The sequence below is a fragment of the Mustela nivalis genome (assembly GCF_964662115.1).
Source record: "Mustela nivalis genome assembly, chromosome: 5".
Classification (NCBI taxonomy): Eukaryota; Metazoa; Chordata; class Mammalia; order Carnivora; family Mustelidae; genus Mustela; species Mustela nivalis.
In genome coordinates this window covers 11,875,073-11,890,811 of record NC_139024.1, presented here as the reverse complement: position 1 = coordinate 11,890,811, position 15,739 = coordinate 11,875,073, and the positions used below count along the sequence as shown (strand labels likewise).

At 51.8% G+C, this 15,739-nt stretch overlaps 1 protein-coding gene and 1 long non-coding RNA gene across 7 annotated transcripts in view; one reads left to right on the top strand and one right to left on the bottom strand.

Moving 5' to 3' along the window:
- The window catches only part of TIAM2 (TIAM Rac1 associated GEF 2), a 228,084-nt gene that overhangs the window by 205,505 nt on the left and 6,840 nt on the right, over window positions 1-15,739 (top strand). For 4 of the 6 annotated variants that reach the window (XM_082731373.1, XM_082731375.1, XM_082731374.1 and 1 more), the window contains 5 exons: window positions 5,786-5,965; window positions 8,474-8,542; window positions 9,117-9,242; window positions 10,075-10,183; window positions 13,820-13,999. In XM_082731373.1, coding sequence (XP_082587499.1) covers window positions 5,786-5,965; window positions 8,474-8,542; window positions 9,117-9,242; window positions 10,075-10,183; window positions 13,820-13,999 — 664 coding nt within the window. Of the gene's footprint in view, window positions 1-5,785; window positions 5,966-7,228; window positions 8,134-8,473; window positions 8,543-9,116; window positions 9,243-10,074; window positions 10,184-13,819; window positions 14,000-15,739 lie in introns of those variants that run through there. The other 2 variants (XM_082731372.1, XM_082731377.1) reach the window with 2 other exon arrangements.
- LOC309865197 lies at window positions 14,790-15,738 on the bottom strand. The gene is made up of 2 exons (XR_014311974.1): window positions 15,487-15,738; window positions 14,790-15,454 (listed from the first exon to the last, which is right to left on the bottom strand). It is a non-coding gene; the product is annotated as an uncharacterized lncRNA (long non-coding RNA).

Here is a 15,739-nt window from a genome sequence, read left to right as displayed (position 1 = left end):
TTTTCTAACATTCTTTTTAGGGGTAATAGAAGTAGTAGAAACCTAGCTCTTCTGCTTCGTATGCTGGTGTGATGAAACTCTGTGACCATGATCCAGACAGGGCTTCAGTCCCCAGCGATGGCTCAGTCTCAGCTGGTCTGCGGGGTGGAGGGAGGAGGATGTGGTGGCAGCTAGGGAGCTCCCAAACGGACCCCTTGTTGTCACAGGACCAGGTACCCGAGCAGGACGAGGGTATCTTTCCTGTGAGGTCTACACCTCAGCTAAGTCCCTTAAGGATCTTCCCTCCACGTTCACATTCGTTTCCTCTGAACCAGGGACTGAAAGAAGTGCCTTCTGGAAATGCTGTCATTTATCTTTTCCCGGTGAAATAGGATTCCAAGTTATGCAGCACTTTTCAGCCCCTTTTCTTAGGCTGGGGGTATTCAGGGCCCCAGTGTTACAAACAGCCGCCTCTGACGGAGGAGTCCGCGGCGCCTGCCGTCTCTCCCTCCGCGACCACTGGGCTGCTGACAGGTGGGAAAGCCCAGGCCACACTTGGCTGCTGAGCCACGGGCTCCCGAGGGCCCTGATATTCCATGGAGTGACTGCGGCATCTCAGGATACTTCTAGACAATGTGATGTACTCATCCCACCATGATTTTTTTCTTTTAAGATCCAGATCCCAGCGTAAGGTCAAAAGCCTCCAAGAGCCACGTATCCAAATGAGAGAGAGCACATGTCGAAGTTGTTACGTCCAGGGGATGAGATTTTATTAATATGAAACCAGGCGAAGGGGGCATGACACCTTTCTGTGCAAGAGTGTTGCACTGAGTCGAGGTCCGAGGTCGGAAGGGGCACTCGGGCTCTGCCCCTGCGTTCCTCCCGAGACACCCAGGCGAGATGCCGGAGCTGGGAGTTGGGGCGCCTGGAGTGGAGACACGTTTCAGCCCCGGGTTAAGGGAGCAGCAGGCCTCCTTAGCCACACATTGAAAACACCGAAACCAAAAGTAACTTTCGGATACCTTTTCTCTCCCAGTTTTTTCAAGGTATGGTTGATAAAGCGATCTTTAAAGTGTACCACCTGATGATTTGCTGGGCACAGACACTGAGCCGTCATTATCACGGTCAAGTTAACAAACACATCCGTCACCTCGCACGGTTACGTTTGTGTGGGTGGCAAAAGCACTTAAGCACCTTCATGCCCAGGTCGTCAGGGAGTTCCTCAGCTGTAAATAAGATCAAACCATTTCCAAGCTGGGATCCGCCTTGGTGTAAGCTCAAAACCTGACAAAAATGTGTTTTGGTCAGTATCACTGCTGTATCCTTACGCCATAGTTTTAGGGACAACTGTTTCTTCATTTAAGTTTTAAATGGAAGCCATAAAGAAAACACTTGTTTCGCACTCGCCTATAAAAAATGAAGCCCGCAGTGAGCCCACGATTCCTAGCACTGAGCCCACAGACTGGAAGCCAGGAAGCTGCAGTGTGCGTCTGAGATGGGGGCGTTCCTTCTCCTGCAGAGGCACACGCTGCTGGGCTTCCGATGGGCCCCCAGCCCTGACTTATAAACATCTGTCTGTTGCTTTATAAGCAGCATCCCGCAGGGGGGTTGCGGGGACGTGGTGCCTGAAAGACGTGGAGGTCGTCTGTGGTTGTGTGGGAGCTGCAGGTGTTCTCCGAGCAGAGGCAGCCTTCGGGGGCCAGGAAGCAACAACCGCAGGGGCAGAGGCCCAGGAGGTATCCTGGAGGGGTGGGCACCCTGCAGAGAGCTAGCCAGGAGCCGGTCCTGTGCTGTCACAGTCCCTCACCCCTCATCTCTCGACCCCTCGTGTGTGTCGTCTCAGTCCCAATGAGGATTGGGAGGCAGGTCGGGGGAGGACCCTGGCCAGCTGTGTCTGTCTGGCATCCAGCAGGGACTCAGCAAATGAGAGCTCCCTTTTCTCTAGGACCTCATTGGCAGTTCAAGGTGTGACTTGATGGGATAGGTAATGCCGCTTCTCTTCCAGCAATAAGGAAGTTGACTGGGAAATGAGCCTCACCCAGGATCCTGTGGAGGGGGGGCAGGGCTGGGACAGCATGCTGGTCCTCTGCACCTTGCCTGTGCTTTTCACGCCCATCACTGTTGGGTTTGAAAACGGGCCAACCAAAGTAGTCACTGTTACTAGAAATTGTTCATCAGACACACCCAGAATTCTATTTTTTTTTTTTTTTTAAGATTTTATTTGCTAGAGAGAGAGAGTGCATAAGCAGGGGGAAGGGCAGAGGCAGAGAAGCAGGCTTCCCACTGAGCAGAGAACCCGATGCGGGCTCGATCCCAGGACCCTGGGATCGTGACCTGAGCTGAAGGCAGCCGCTTAACCAACTGAGCCACCCAGGTGCCCCCAGAATTCTACCTTTAACAGCTGGTGCGGGCGACCGTCACTACGAATAGAGAAACTGAAATGTAACCACACAGGCGAGTCTTGGGGGTGTGATGTAAGAACACCTTTAGAATTAGTCTTCATTTAGAGTTCCTGCCTCCTGATCCCTAGTAATCGTCACCACCTCCCCCAGACAGTAGCTAAACTGCTCCGCCTGAGAAAGGTGACTTTGTCGCATCTGAGCACTTCATCACGGCACCTTAAAAAGTGCATTTGCTATCACAATCTCCACGAACCTTCACTTTTCCCAGTTAATCTTACCAGAAGTGTTCTTCAAATGAATTCAGATTTTCTAAAATGGCAAGATACTTTATTTTTAAAGTCTCGTTATTTTAACACTGCATTGTTAGGTGTGATTTTTGACATCCCAGCAAGGCAAAGCTGTAAGCTCACCAGCTGCCATTAACTTACGGTGCATTTTGTCGGATCTTATTCGGTGCACTATATGTGAGCTTAATATAGGTTCTATAGCCCTGGAAGCTGTTATTTTTCAGAATTGCAAAATTACATTGTCTGAGCTTGTGGTGCAAATACCAGCAGAGAGATTTCCAATTAAGTGAGTTTGGGAGTCTCAGTAGTAGTATTATCTGGGTGGTTTAGCTCAGTTCGTGGAGGGCCGGACCCGGACTGCCAGGGCCATGGGTATGATTCCGTCTATTCCCTCTGTCCCGTGAGCTCAGGCCACGTACCTTTTACAAGGCTTTCTCTGTAGACTGTGGGACAGCATGATCAGGCTGCAGGCAGCACCACTCCTGGGAAGCCGAAGTCGAGGCTTCTCGCTGCACTGCTGGGTAGCGCCAGCCAGCCTCACGTGGGATGCTTTTAAAAAATAATCATAGCTTGGGCCCCTCATGGAGTCTGAGTGAGTCGGTCCAGCCTTGGGTATTTTTTTAAAGCTCGCACAAGTGCGTAATGTGCAGCCGGGTTTAAGAGCCACTGGAAAGGAGGAACACAGGGTTTGGAGTGGTCTGGTTGTGTGCCCTAGTGCTGCTCCTTCATGATGCTTACAGCCCCGGGGGGAGAACAGCTGCCTTTTGGCTGCACTGTTCCATTTGGCTTTTACTGTTCCATTTGGCTTTTACTGTCATTAGGCGTTTAGGGCATGAGTCATAAGATTTGGTTGTCTTAAACATGAAGTGAGACATTTTGATAAATCAAGATGCATTTTGATTGGTGCCTTAAGATCCACATCTGTTTTCTTTTCCTTCCTTCCTTCCTTCCTTCCTTCCTTCCTTCCTTCCTTCCTTCCTTCCTTTCTTTCTTTCTTTCTTTCTTTCTTTCTTTCTTTCTTTCTTTCTTTCTTTCTTTTTGGTATAAGTTTACCCAGAATGAATGTCTTCTGACAGGCGTTACCAGAAAAACGCTTGTGTTCACAGTTAATAAACAAAACTGTGGATAACGCATGTATCAAAGGAGAATTATTAGTACTTACACATGCTTTGAACTGTTTGAGAAGTAAATTATTTTGTATTATATATATAGGTCAGTGCCTAGTTGGATGCTTAGTGCCTGTTATGTGGTTGATCTAACTTCTGCACCAAGATTTATGTGAAAACGAGAGAAATAAGGGTATTTCAAGAGCCCCAGAGTCTGGGCGTTCTGGTCACAGACATCTGGCTGGTAGAGGAGCCTCACTTTCACTCTGCTGAGTCGGGCTCTGTATTCCAGGGCTCATTCCCCTTGTCCTTCTGGCTCATTTTGTGGTTCTCCTTGGAGCACGTGTGCTTTCCAGGGCCGTGTCAGCGCTCCTCTTCCCGAAGCCTCCCGCGCACCGCGGAGTGGCTCCCGTTGGTTTATGTTGTCTTCCTCTCCGGTTGGCTCCACACGAGCCCGGGTCGGCTTCCGGCGAGCCCTGGGCTGTGCTTCGGTGCGTCTCACCTTGGCAAGGGTACTGGCTGCTCCTGCAGGACCGGTGTTTTTTCGGGAGACAGAGGCGGCCCTCAGTGGAGACCCACTGAATTGAAAGACTGGCCAGAAGATCAGTGTGGACGGTAGGGCGGGGAGGGAGGCAAGAAGAGAGGGCAAGAGCATCGCGGTTTTGTGTGGAGCACTCTCATTTGGCAGGTGTCAGCGTTTGTAGCAGGGGTGCCTCAGGCCGCTGGGGTCGACCCTTGCACTTGTGTGAGCAGTTCGTGCTCTGAAACATCCCCAAGAAAGTGAACGGAGCATTAAGAGGTAGTTGTACCAAGTTGAGCTTTTGACCCCAGCCAGAGTGCGAGAGGTCAGGCCTGAAGGCACTTAAACTGAAGAAGGGAGAGTTTTAGCTGAGAGACGGTGGCCAAAGCTGGATGGCGGGGAGTCACTGGTACTGGGCGTGCTGCTTTGAGCAACGGTGGTGTGGGGAGGCGAGCGGAGTGTCGGCTGGGCCCTGGCCACTGAGCTGGGCGCTCACGGCAGTGCCAGGGAAAGGCCCCTGCCCCGGACAGGCTTACTCACTGGTGGGTGCTAGGACGGGCTGGAGCTTGGATGGGGTTGAGACGAAAGGAGAAAGAGGTGAGAAGACCCTGAGAGTAATCCGAGGGCACTGCGGGCACTGTGGAAACACACGGGAGGAGACACATTTGAGACCTCAACCCCCCGGGCTCGGGCAGGACCATATAGATGGGCTCCCCTTGAGAAGGTTTTTTCGTTACTGTGCTCAAATTCAAGTAGGGACTTGCGCTGTCGGGGGGACTGACAGCCACCCCTCTTGCCCCTCAGTCTGGATGATTCCATTCCCACTATCATCAGAAAGGTTCCCACAAAGCCGGTTCATCCCTCTTCTCTGGCACTCACTGGGTTTTGCTGTATCACCTGCACCCCTCTGGGCCCTTCTGGGGAAGGGGGCTGTGCAACCCGCAGGGTAGGGGAGGTCCCTGCCATCACACCTGTCCCCAGCACGTGCAGCACCTCTGACCTTTTGACTCGCATTCTGCTACTTGGTGTGAGCGCGCGGGGCTCACAGTTGCATTTGAGGGCAGCGCTGCGGGCGTCTTGTGGCCACGCCATCCTAAAGTCCTTGTGGTGCCACGTCGTTCTGGAGGCTCCCCACCGTGCTCTCAGAAAGCCGCCAGCTTGGTTTTAGAGCACCCTCAAGTCTATCAAAGCGACGGCTAGTTCTGTGTCTTGTTTGCTAGTTTCAGAATGAAAGAGCCATCTGTCAGACAGCTATTAGGACAACAAAAAAGCATCATGTGTCAACACTGAGCTCCTCTCTTTACTACCATTTTCTGGAATGATAGCCAGGCTTGTTTGAGATGAAGGAGACCATTTGCCCTAGATGTTTGCCCCTGTGAGGTCGCCCAGAGAGCCCCGGGCGGAGATAAACGCTGTCTGCGTGCTTGCTGGGGAGCCGGTCATCACGGAGCGCGTCCCGTTCATGACTGGCCCCGTCTCGCCCCCTCTCAGAGTGCAGAACAGATCGCCACGCTGTGTAGGAGCTTCAGCGACGCGCAGAGTGACGGCATGGAAGGGCCGAGGGGGACTCGGGACCCACCTCCGCGGCCGCTGGCCCGTCACCTCTCCGATGCAGATCGCCTCCGAAAAGTCATCCAGGAGCTGATGGACACGGAGAAGTCCTACGTGAAGGTAACGGAGGGTGCTGCGTGTTCTTCCCTGCTCGGTGCTCCCCCGCAACCCCCCGAGGTGGCCGGCTGTCGGCAGGGGTCCCCGGGTCACATGTGCCCGGAACCCCAGCAGTCCTGACGGAGCCGTCTGCTCCTGGAAGCGGCGGATCGCTGTCCGGGGGGTGGGCGAGGGGCCGGCGAGCTGGGAGGACTTGGAAGAATTAGATTCTCAGCTCGTTGCGTTACCAAGGTAGCTTTCGCTATGGAAACAGATGTTCTGGTTTGTCATCTGCAGTCTGTGGGAAAGGCGTCTGTGCTGGTGGCGGGAGAGGGCTGGCGATGACTTCAGGGGCTGAGGAACCAGGGAACGACTTGCTCACCAGCGGCTGTTGGGGAGGCCCCCAGACCTGCCTGGTGGCGGTGGCCCTGCGGGACAGGTCCCACGCAGAGCCGCGGTCATCACGGGGCTGCTCCCACCCCGGCACAGAGGGGTAGGTGCGAGGATCTTCAGTACCCGAAGAATTCGTTTCTTTTTCTGAGGACCCCAGTCTGTAGTTTGAGAAACAATTTCTGAAGGACACTGGAGCCTGGGAAGACCAGGGTCTTCTGCTGTCTGTGTTTGCTGGAAGCAGCATGGCACCGGGCAGTGGCTGCCGGTGCCCCCAGGCTCTGCCTCAGGGTGGCGGCACGGCCTCGGGTGGTCTCCCCCCAGTCCCTCTCAGACGGGCGTGCCCGCGTTCCAGCGTGCGTGCACATGGCTGTCACCTTCTTCGTCCACACGGCAAATCTCAGCCTCCCCTTTCATCCCTGTCCCCGTCATTTCATCTGGACGCTGCTCGCAGGTGGGACTGCCCAGAGCTGCTCCTTCTGGCCCCACGGGGAGAAAGAAAAGCTGTAGAGTTGGCAGTTGACTTTCTTTATCCCATGACGTCCTGTCCAGTATGTCACATGGGGAGATGACTTGCACACGGGGGGCTCAGACCCGGCTGCTGGGTCATCCCGTGAACGTGACAGCCTTTCCGAAGCAGCTGCCTGCACTGGGTGGTTTGAGGCTTCAGAGACCCTCTGGCCCCCCGGGGACGGTGGGCACGAGCTTTCAACCACAGAGGCAAGGGTGGAATTTCTATTGCTGCCGACCGCGTGCCTCTGCGTCCCCGTTCGGCCCCACCGCATCGCGAGGGTTGTTTTGCTGAGATGCTGGCCGAGGACTGAGATGGATGTTCTGGGTGAGCTGGACAGAAAGGACCCTTTGCTCTGCAAGCAACCCTGCACTTTGTTTTCGTAGGGCTGCAGCTGGCTGGCTCCGCGGCTCAGTGCTCCCGGCTCCCGGTGTGTAAGTCCTCCTGGGCGGCCCCAGCCGGCACGAGGAAGGAGGGCTGCCCGTCACTGCCTCTGACCCAATAACCAGCACCGGGTGCCTCTTGTGATTCGCACACACACACGCCACTTTTGTTTTGTCATTTCTCTTTGTGGCTGACATTTAACACGGGATTTTAGTTCCTGTTCATCTAACCTTGGTCCCTGCATGCAACTTGGAATTTGCAGCACTGGTGTGTTCGCCGAGATACGGTTCAGTAACTCCTCACGTCGCCCTGCTCTGAAGCAGTCACTGTGGAGGACAGTGAGGGAAGGAAGGCCAGGGAGCTTTTCACTGCTGCATAGGAAAGGGCATCACAGGCCTGTCCACTTGCTCCCAGGACCTGTGCCGTAGAGTCCTGGAGATTTCTGGCTCTGGCAAAGCTCTTCCAGTCTAGATTTCTCCACTGTAAAATGAGGGAGCAAAGTAATGGACTTTGTAATCAACCACGTCTAGCATTTTCATTCTCAGAATTCTTTAGAATAAATGAAATAAGAAAAAAAAAAAACCTTTTCTATTACAAAGTTGTATCCTGGTCTTGGCTTCAAATTATTAAATAAACCTATTATCTAAAGAGTTTTGTGAACACTGTCCACTCCCGCTGTTCTGTACTGCTGGAGTCCAGTTTACTGGAGACTCAAATGTGGCCTAGACTGTACACATCATGACTGCACTTAACCTCTAGAAACTTTTCCTTGCATCTGAATACGGGAGTTTGAAATTCGGCTAATGCGTCAACTCCAAAGTTGAAGAGCTTCCCAGATCTTGTCCCGCGCCTCTCAGCTCCACGGCGGGGCTGTTGCCATGCTCCCTGAGACAGAGGAGGAGGCAGGGTGAGCTGCCAGGTGTGGTCACTCCCGACAGAGGTGCCTTGCCAGAACTCCCCTTCTCTGCAGGGGGATGAACGATGCTGCCCTTGGTCACGAACGGAGACTGGCTCTGCCACCAGGCTGTCGAACCAAGCAGGACAGGTGTTCCAACTGCTGAGTGCACTGGCTACTAGTGTCTGTGAATTAGGTCAGAAATAATTGTAACCACCTTTAGGGTCATGAATTGCAAGAAGACTTGAAATCCATCTTTGCCGGTGGGGGTCTGGAGCTGTGGTTAGGGTTGCTGGAAACGCAGGTTTTTCGGAGACATGTGTGATAAAGATTCTTTTCTTCTGTCTTTCAGGATCTGAGCTGCCTCTTTGAATTATACTTGGAGCCACTTCAGAATGAGACCTTTCTCACCCAAGATGAGGTAATCAGTCCCTTCCCCCGTCCCCTGACACATAGGTCAGTCTGTTTGCCCATTAGTGGACCTCCCTGGAGGTTCTGTCCGCTGATCCCCAAAGAACATCCAGGACTAAAGGGTCATCAGAGGGACCCAGATGTGGCCTCCTCCAAAACTTTTTATGTGGCCTCTGCCATGTGAGGCTCAGTGAGAAGAGTTTACCCATGCAGGACAGTCAATGTCCTTTTTGGAAAGAAAGTGTGGCCAAAAGTCACTCTTTAATTCATGACTTGTTAATGTTAAATCTCAGCAATTAGTTCTTTTCTACTGACTTCCATTTTTTGCTAATTTGAATCCATTTACATTCATTTGAATCCATTGTTACATCCACTTACAAGGTTATTTTAGAATTACTAGAACCAGAGCTGTAAAAATTCTGTGTATAAACTAGGTCACGGAGTGAATATGCTGCCTTCTTTGAAGGATGTCCTTCTGTCTGCTTCTTGGTGAACAGCCTGGGATTTTCCTGTGTCTCGGGGTTAGAGTGGTCTCTGGGTCTTCATTGCTAATACCCTCTTTCTGATCCCGGCCTTCATATTAGATGGAGTCACTTTTTGGAAGTTTGCCAGAGATGCTTGAATTTCAAAAGGTGTTTCTGGAAACTCTGGAGGATGGGATTTCAGCATCCTCGGACTTTAACAGCCTTGAGACTCCCTCACAGTTCAGAGTAAGTGTTTTTGAACTTTGGTTTTAAGCAAAAATAAATGGGTGGTGTGCAGAACGCTCCCTTGAAAAAGAAATTGCTTTCCCTTGCCCATTGACAAGGTAAACTTAGTGCTGTTTTCCTCTGGCAAGGAGTAAAAGCAGGCCACATTTTCATCTTGAGTGGTTCCGGTAGTCAGAAGTCTGAGCGGCACAACTTACGTAGAATCGGCCTGTGGCTGAGCATGTCCACCACACTGTTTGCTCAGATCTACAGAACCACATGTAGGGAGTTTGCTCGATGCAGGAACCCCTACCCTGCATCTACTCTCACATCTTCATGGTCATGTGATGCTGGAATGAAAAGCATAGGTCAGTGGTTCTTTGATGAAACCCTGTCTCCAATGTGGGCACCAGTGAGTGGTGAGGAGCCCTTTCGGGGAAGGAAAGGTGCAAGACAGGAGAAGGGGGACAGGCCAGGATACAGACAAAAGCATCTGTCCTGAGTCATGCAGAGGCGGCTTGACTGATGTTCCTCCCTTATCATTCGTATCCCACTTTGCCGGATGTATTTTTGTAGAACTTTCTTGTCCTGTGCCCGTGGTGTCAGTAGGCTCTGCTACCAGAAAGTGTTCAATCAAACTAAAGGTCTCCTAGGGGAGTGCCAGGCTGTTCTCAATCTGCTGTGAAAATGGGGTAGTCCTGAGTTTATTTCATTTGGTGGTTTCTCTGCAGCATTAGTGCCCTGGTGTCTGAGAGACAGGTGCCATGGATGCACCAAAGTAGTCAGATGCCGTCTCAGAGCCAGCAGGCACTGATTAAACCATGTCCAATGTGACTTTTCCCTCCCCTTCCAGAAATTGCTCTTTTCCCTTGGAGGCTCTTTCCTTTATTATGCGGACCATTTTAAACTCTACAGTGGATTCTGTGCTAATCATATTAAAGTACAGAAGGTTCTGGAGCGAGGTAAGTTGCTCATACCTTTATAGTTGTGCCTTTTTTTTTTTTTAGTTATTAAGAGTAAATTTGCATTTAATAAGTAGAAATAAGTGCAGTTTTAATGGATCATACTCTGTTCTTGACCTTTAAATTGACAGACTTTAGAAGAAAAAATTGCCGGTTTATTTCAGTTTATTGGTAGCAATGAACACGTGTCCTACGAGCAGAGATGTTTCTCAGCCATGTGTCACTCGGCTGTTAAATTACCTCTGGATTTTTTTCTTTTATTTTTTTGCCAAATTCCCTAATCTACAAACCAGGAACCCTAAGCTGGTGGATGGGGATAGGGAAGAACGTATGCTGCTTTCTTCCTTTCTCTTTAAACGTCTTCGGCCGGAGGATCCACCGCAGACCCCACCACCACACTCCCAAGCAGTGTGGTCACTAAAGTTAAAGCCTTTTTGATGGAACCAGGCAAACAATTAACAGCCCACATCCTGTCCCTGAAGCACCCTTCATCTCTCCACGTTTATAGTGTCTTTTTTCATTGGGTTTCACTGAAGCCTTTCATTTTCTGGAAGCCCAGATAGACTCGTTGGGTGGACCTCAGCCATCTTCCCTCCATGCGGCCTGCTGACCCCGCTCTGGGGGCCACGGGAGAGGCTGTGGGACAGGAGAGGCTGCGCATGCGCCAGCCCGCAGCGGGCGAGGCCACGCGAGACGCTGCGGGGCGGGTGGGAGAGGCTGCGCATGCGCGGGACTGCAGCGGGCTGGCTGGACGCGTGCGGCGGCGAGCGCACCGAGTGCCTGGGCTTTCAGTCCCCGGCCAGTCAGCGGCCCAGCCCGGCGGGTGTATTTGAGGATCTGATGACAGCCGTGACCTTGTTCAGTAGGGAGCTTTGTGCCACTGTTACCATTGTCCCCATCCGCTGCTCAAGTGGCCTTGTGTGCTCCTGTCACACCGGATCAGGAGGGCTGCCTCACCTGCGGCCGTCCTGTGGCTGAGGCAGCTCCCGCAGCCGCGCGCCTGAGAGGAAAGCTCTCCGGTCGGCTCTGTCCGGAGCGTTTCTGGCGCGTTCTTCGGCATCTCATTTCTGGTGGCGGGGACAGCAGGGAAGGTGAGGGGGGCCGGCGCGGGCTGGGGCCGCGGGGCCCCTGGCTCCGAAGGCACCTTACGTCGGCCCGACCCGGCCCCAGAGAAGGTCACCGGGCCGCCGCCGCCGCCTCATTCTCTCTCGGGAATGGGGGAGCCTGACCTGAACGAGCCGCAGCCTCCGCCGGGATGACGTCATACGTTTCTGCAGATCAGCCCTGCCGAGCTCCTAGTCCCTGGCCCTAACCCTTGGCTGGGTTCTGAGAGGACCTTCCCCCAGGGCCTTGCTTCGGATCCCCAGGGATTGCGGACACCGGAGCCATACTGGGTGGCGCACCTGCCAGCTGGAAGGAAACCGCACCGTTTGGCTCTTCAGAAAGGTTTCAGAGCGGGAGAAAGCTGCATGGTCACCTGAGGCCACCGCCACACTCAGTGGCCTCTGCTAGAAACCCAGAGCCTGACGCTCACCCGGATCCCCGCCCTTATTCCAGCACCCCCACCCCCAGCTCTCTGCTGCGCCTTAAGAGTGGTCCTGCCATGCCCCTAGGCCCTAACCCTAACCCTGTGTTGGGTTCTGAGGAGTGCGTCCCCAAAAGCCTGGATCCAAAGGCCCCGGGTTTGGGGACCTTGAGCACTACCAGAGGACTCAGCCTGCCACCCAGAAGGAAACCCTGGTCTTTGGAACTCCGGAAAGAGTTCCGTAGTAGGAGGAATCTGGAAGCCCCTTAAGCCCCCTTAAAGCCACCTGGACATTCAGCAGTCCTGTAGACGACAACCCAGAGCCTGACACTCACTCTTATCCAAGCCCTCAACACTGCTCTCCATAAAGGTCGTATCAAAGCTGGCAGACGGGGTCCTGCCATACCCCTAGTCCCTAACCCTAACCTGGGGTTGGGTTCTGAGGGGTCTGTCCCCAAGAACATGGATCCAAAGCCCCAGGGACCGGGGAGCCTTGAGGAATACCCGTGGTCTCAGCCTGCCACCCAGAAGGAGGCCATTGCATTTGGAACTCTCAGAAGTATTCAGAGTGATGGAAGTCTGCGTGCCCACTCCTGGCCACGTCCACCTTCAGCAGGGCCCTGGACACAAACGGGATAAAAAGCACTTACCCTGGGACTTGAGTGCCTTCTTTAGAATGACAGCGGGCCTCATGCATCCTCTCCCATTTTGATTTGCCGGCTCTCTGGAAGCCAGGGAACCCTGGCTCTCTCCTGTGACAGTGACAGTGGCCAATGTGTGGGGAGAGGTCTGTACTTGAACTTTTTTAGTTGCCTCAGCAGGGTGGTAGCAGCCAAGTTGAACTCCAGACCCGTTTCTCTGTCATTATACAGTTCCAGGTGGCACGAATAGGATCTGAAGGTTGCCCTTCAGTGTTTCTCTCTCAAAACCAGGCAGCAGTCTCTCCACAGCATCACAGAAGGCGTGTCGAGGTTTATCCCAGCACTCAGAGCATTTAGCTGGTTCCATTGAGGCAACCCTGCCATTTGGTTTCAGTCTGGATCTTCACAGTATCATAGAAGAACAGGCTACAGGTTAAGAAATGGAGTCTTGTGGTGCTTCAGGGGAACAAGCACCAACCCAAATCTGTCTCCCTACTTGCTTAAACAGAGATCTGACTCCCGTCAGCACTTCCTCAAGGAACACCTTCTTACTGACAGTAGAATTAAGGCACACCAACGCTTTGCTCCGTTCTGAAGGATCATCCCACCATCCACTTTGGTGGTCACATTCAAAACGGCACATCATCTCCTAGAAGGTGTAGATTTTTGCCTTTGCGACAAAACCCCAAATACGGGTATAATTTCATTCAAATTGGCTGAATTCCAAGCAGATGGTTAAGCAGTGTCAGCAGGTGGACTCCAAAGCAGTGACACATCCACTGACACTCTCTCAAAATTGAACGGGGTTGGGTTCCCAGGTGTCCCCATCATAACGTCAGACGCTGGACACGGCTGGCTTTCCCTGCCCGTAGCGGTCTGAAGGTCACATCCGACGGAATAGACTGGTCAGAGCTGTGGAGTCTTTGAAGCCTCGGAGAAGGCTGCACTGCTTATCAGTTTATTTTAAAAGAAAACAAGATAGTCCCTAGTGTATAGAAAATTAACAGTCCGTGCGAGGACAGTGGGGGCAAATTACTAGTTTATTTTGCTATAGGATTTTTTTGCAGGGTAGGTGTAGGGTCTGGATGATACTGTTTTGTGGCTTTATGAATTGGTTGAAACTCACTCTTTAGGCACCTCTGACAGTCTCTCATGGGGTTGCATGTGAATATGCCCTGAAAGACATTCCTGCATTTCAACTTGGTGTTCCTCTTGGGTGTAGAGACTATGTTATCATATAGGGAGCCTCGTAAACTCCCGTTTTCTATGGGACTTGCCCCCGAGCTGTGATGCTGAATCTGCGCTGACAGCTGGGCGCCTGACCCTCTGAAGCATTTGCGTTTTTATAAAAAATGCCATTAGGAGGGCTGCAGAAGTGGATGAGCTAGAACTTCATTCAACACTAAATGAAGTAGGGTTTCATTTATCCTGCTGTGCTCTCCTAAGGGTCTCGTATCCCCCTGCTTGTAGCTAAAACTGATAAAGCCTTCAAGGCTTTTCTGGATGCCCGGAATCCCACGAAGCAGCATTCCTCCACCCTGGAGTCCTACCTCATCAAGCCCGTGCAGAGGGTGCTCAAGTACCCTCTGCTGCTCAAGGAGCTCGTGTCGCTGACGGACCACGAGAGCGAGGAGCACTATCACCTGACCGGTAAGAGGGCGGGCTGCGGCCGCCACGCGCCGAGCCTGCGAGGCCCCACTTCTCTTCCCTGCTTTGTTTCCCAGTCTCAGACCTGCCTCCGTCCTGCAGTTGTTTTTTTTTGTTTTTTTTTTTTTTTTAAATTTTATTTATTTGTTTGACAGACAGATTACAAGTAGGCACAGAGGCAGGCAGAGAGAGAGAGAGGAGGAAGTAGGCTCTCCGCTGAGCAGAGAGCCCGATGCAGGACTCGATCCCAGGACCCTGGGACCATGACCCGAGCTGAAGTTAGAGGCTTTAACCCACTGAGCCACCCAGGCGCCCCCATCCTGCAGTTCTTAAGCTTAGGTAGAATCTACGTGAAAATAGCCTTTAGATGACAGGATCCTTGGACAAAATTATGTCGTCAGAGAAGTCCCGTTCCCTTCTGGAGGGATGATTCCGTTTTCATTTTTCAAAGAACGTATTTGGGGTCGGGGAGGTGAAATCCGTTGCATTGGGGTCTCTTGGTTAGCACAACAGCGCTGCCGAGAATGGGGCCCATGTTTCTGCCCCGCTCGGGAGGTTTTGTATTGCCGGCGGCCCGGCGCCGCTGCGGGATCCGCCCGGTGAGGCTCCACCTTGTGGGGACTTGAGAGCAGAGCCCAGCCCCGCAGCCCGGCCCAGCGACAGTGGCGGAGGCGTGTCTGCTTCCGCACCCTCCGTTGCTGGTTGTCAGATACAAAGAGCCCTTCAGACTGATGGTAGAGTGTCCTTTAAAGGGATGCTTAGTAGTACTGAATAATAAACACTGAAAAGAGTGTTAATTAAACTGGCTCTTTTTCTCTGACAAGCACGTACTTTTGTATCATAAGTAACAAAGACAAAAAAATTTTTTTACATGTGGGTTAAATTCAACAAGTAAATGATACAAATTATGATTAGTATTCAAATAATGTGAAAAGATCCTTTTTCACCAAGATGATGTTTAAGTGGTTAAAAATTGCCTTCTAAACTTGCCTCCAAACTGAATTAAAATACCGAATCAGGAGAACAAAATATGAAAAATACTAAATTTATAGGTAACCTGAAATTTTGCTTTTTGACTTTGACAGAGTCCTTTTGTCCCTCACATGCCCAAGTAGAAAGTTACTAATAAGCACTGTGTATAATGCAAACAGCTGCTCTGGCCACGAGGGGCATTTACAGAGACACGAGTAAGGTCTTGCTAACCAACTGTTGTAGTTCACAGTTCAGTCATTGGCCTAGGAGGAGAGGCAGCATTTACAGGGAGGCACAGAGCCAGTCACTCTTGGGTTTCGGTTCTGGCTCTGTTCCTCATTTCTCTCTTTAGAAGTCTGGGAAAATACTTACTCCCTCTGCACCCCAGTTTCCTCATCTGCGAAGTGGGATTAATTACAGCTCCTCCAATCATTGAGTTGCTGTGGGGACGAAATGAGATGATTAACATCTCATTTGTTATAGTACCTGCCAAATTAACATCTCATCTGTTATAGTACCTGCCAAATTGAAGGTGCTCGATCAGTATTAGCTGTTACTATTAGTGATTATTTTTACCTGTGTTTTGCCTCATTTCAAAGAGAACTGGAGGGGGGAAGATCATTCTACTGTTCTTTATTATAATGACTGGGTTACAGTGGGCTGTGTGAGCCACACCTGATTAATGCTTCTGTTAGTAAGAACTGGTCTTGAATCCTGGCTTGAATCTTGAGCTTTTTCATTACTGCTTTTGGTAGGACTTAAACAAAATTT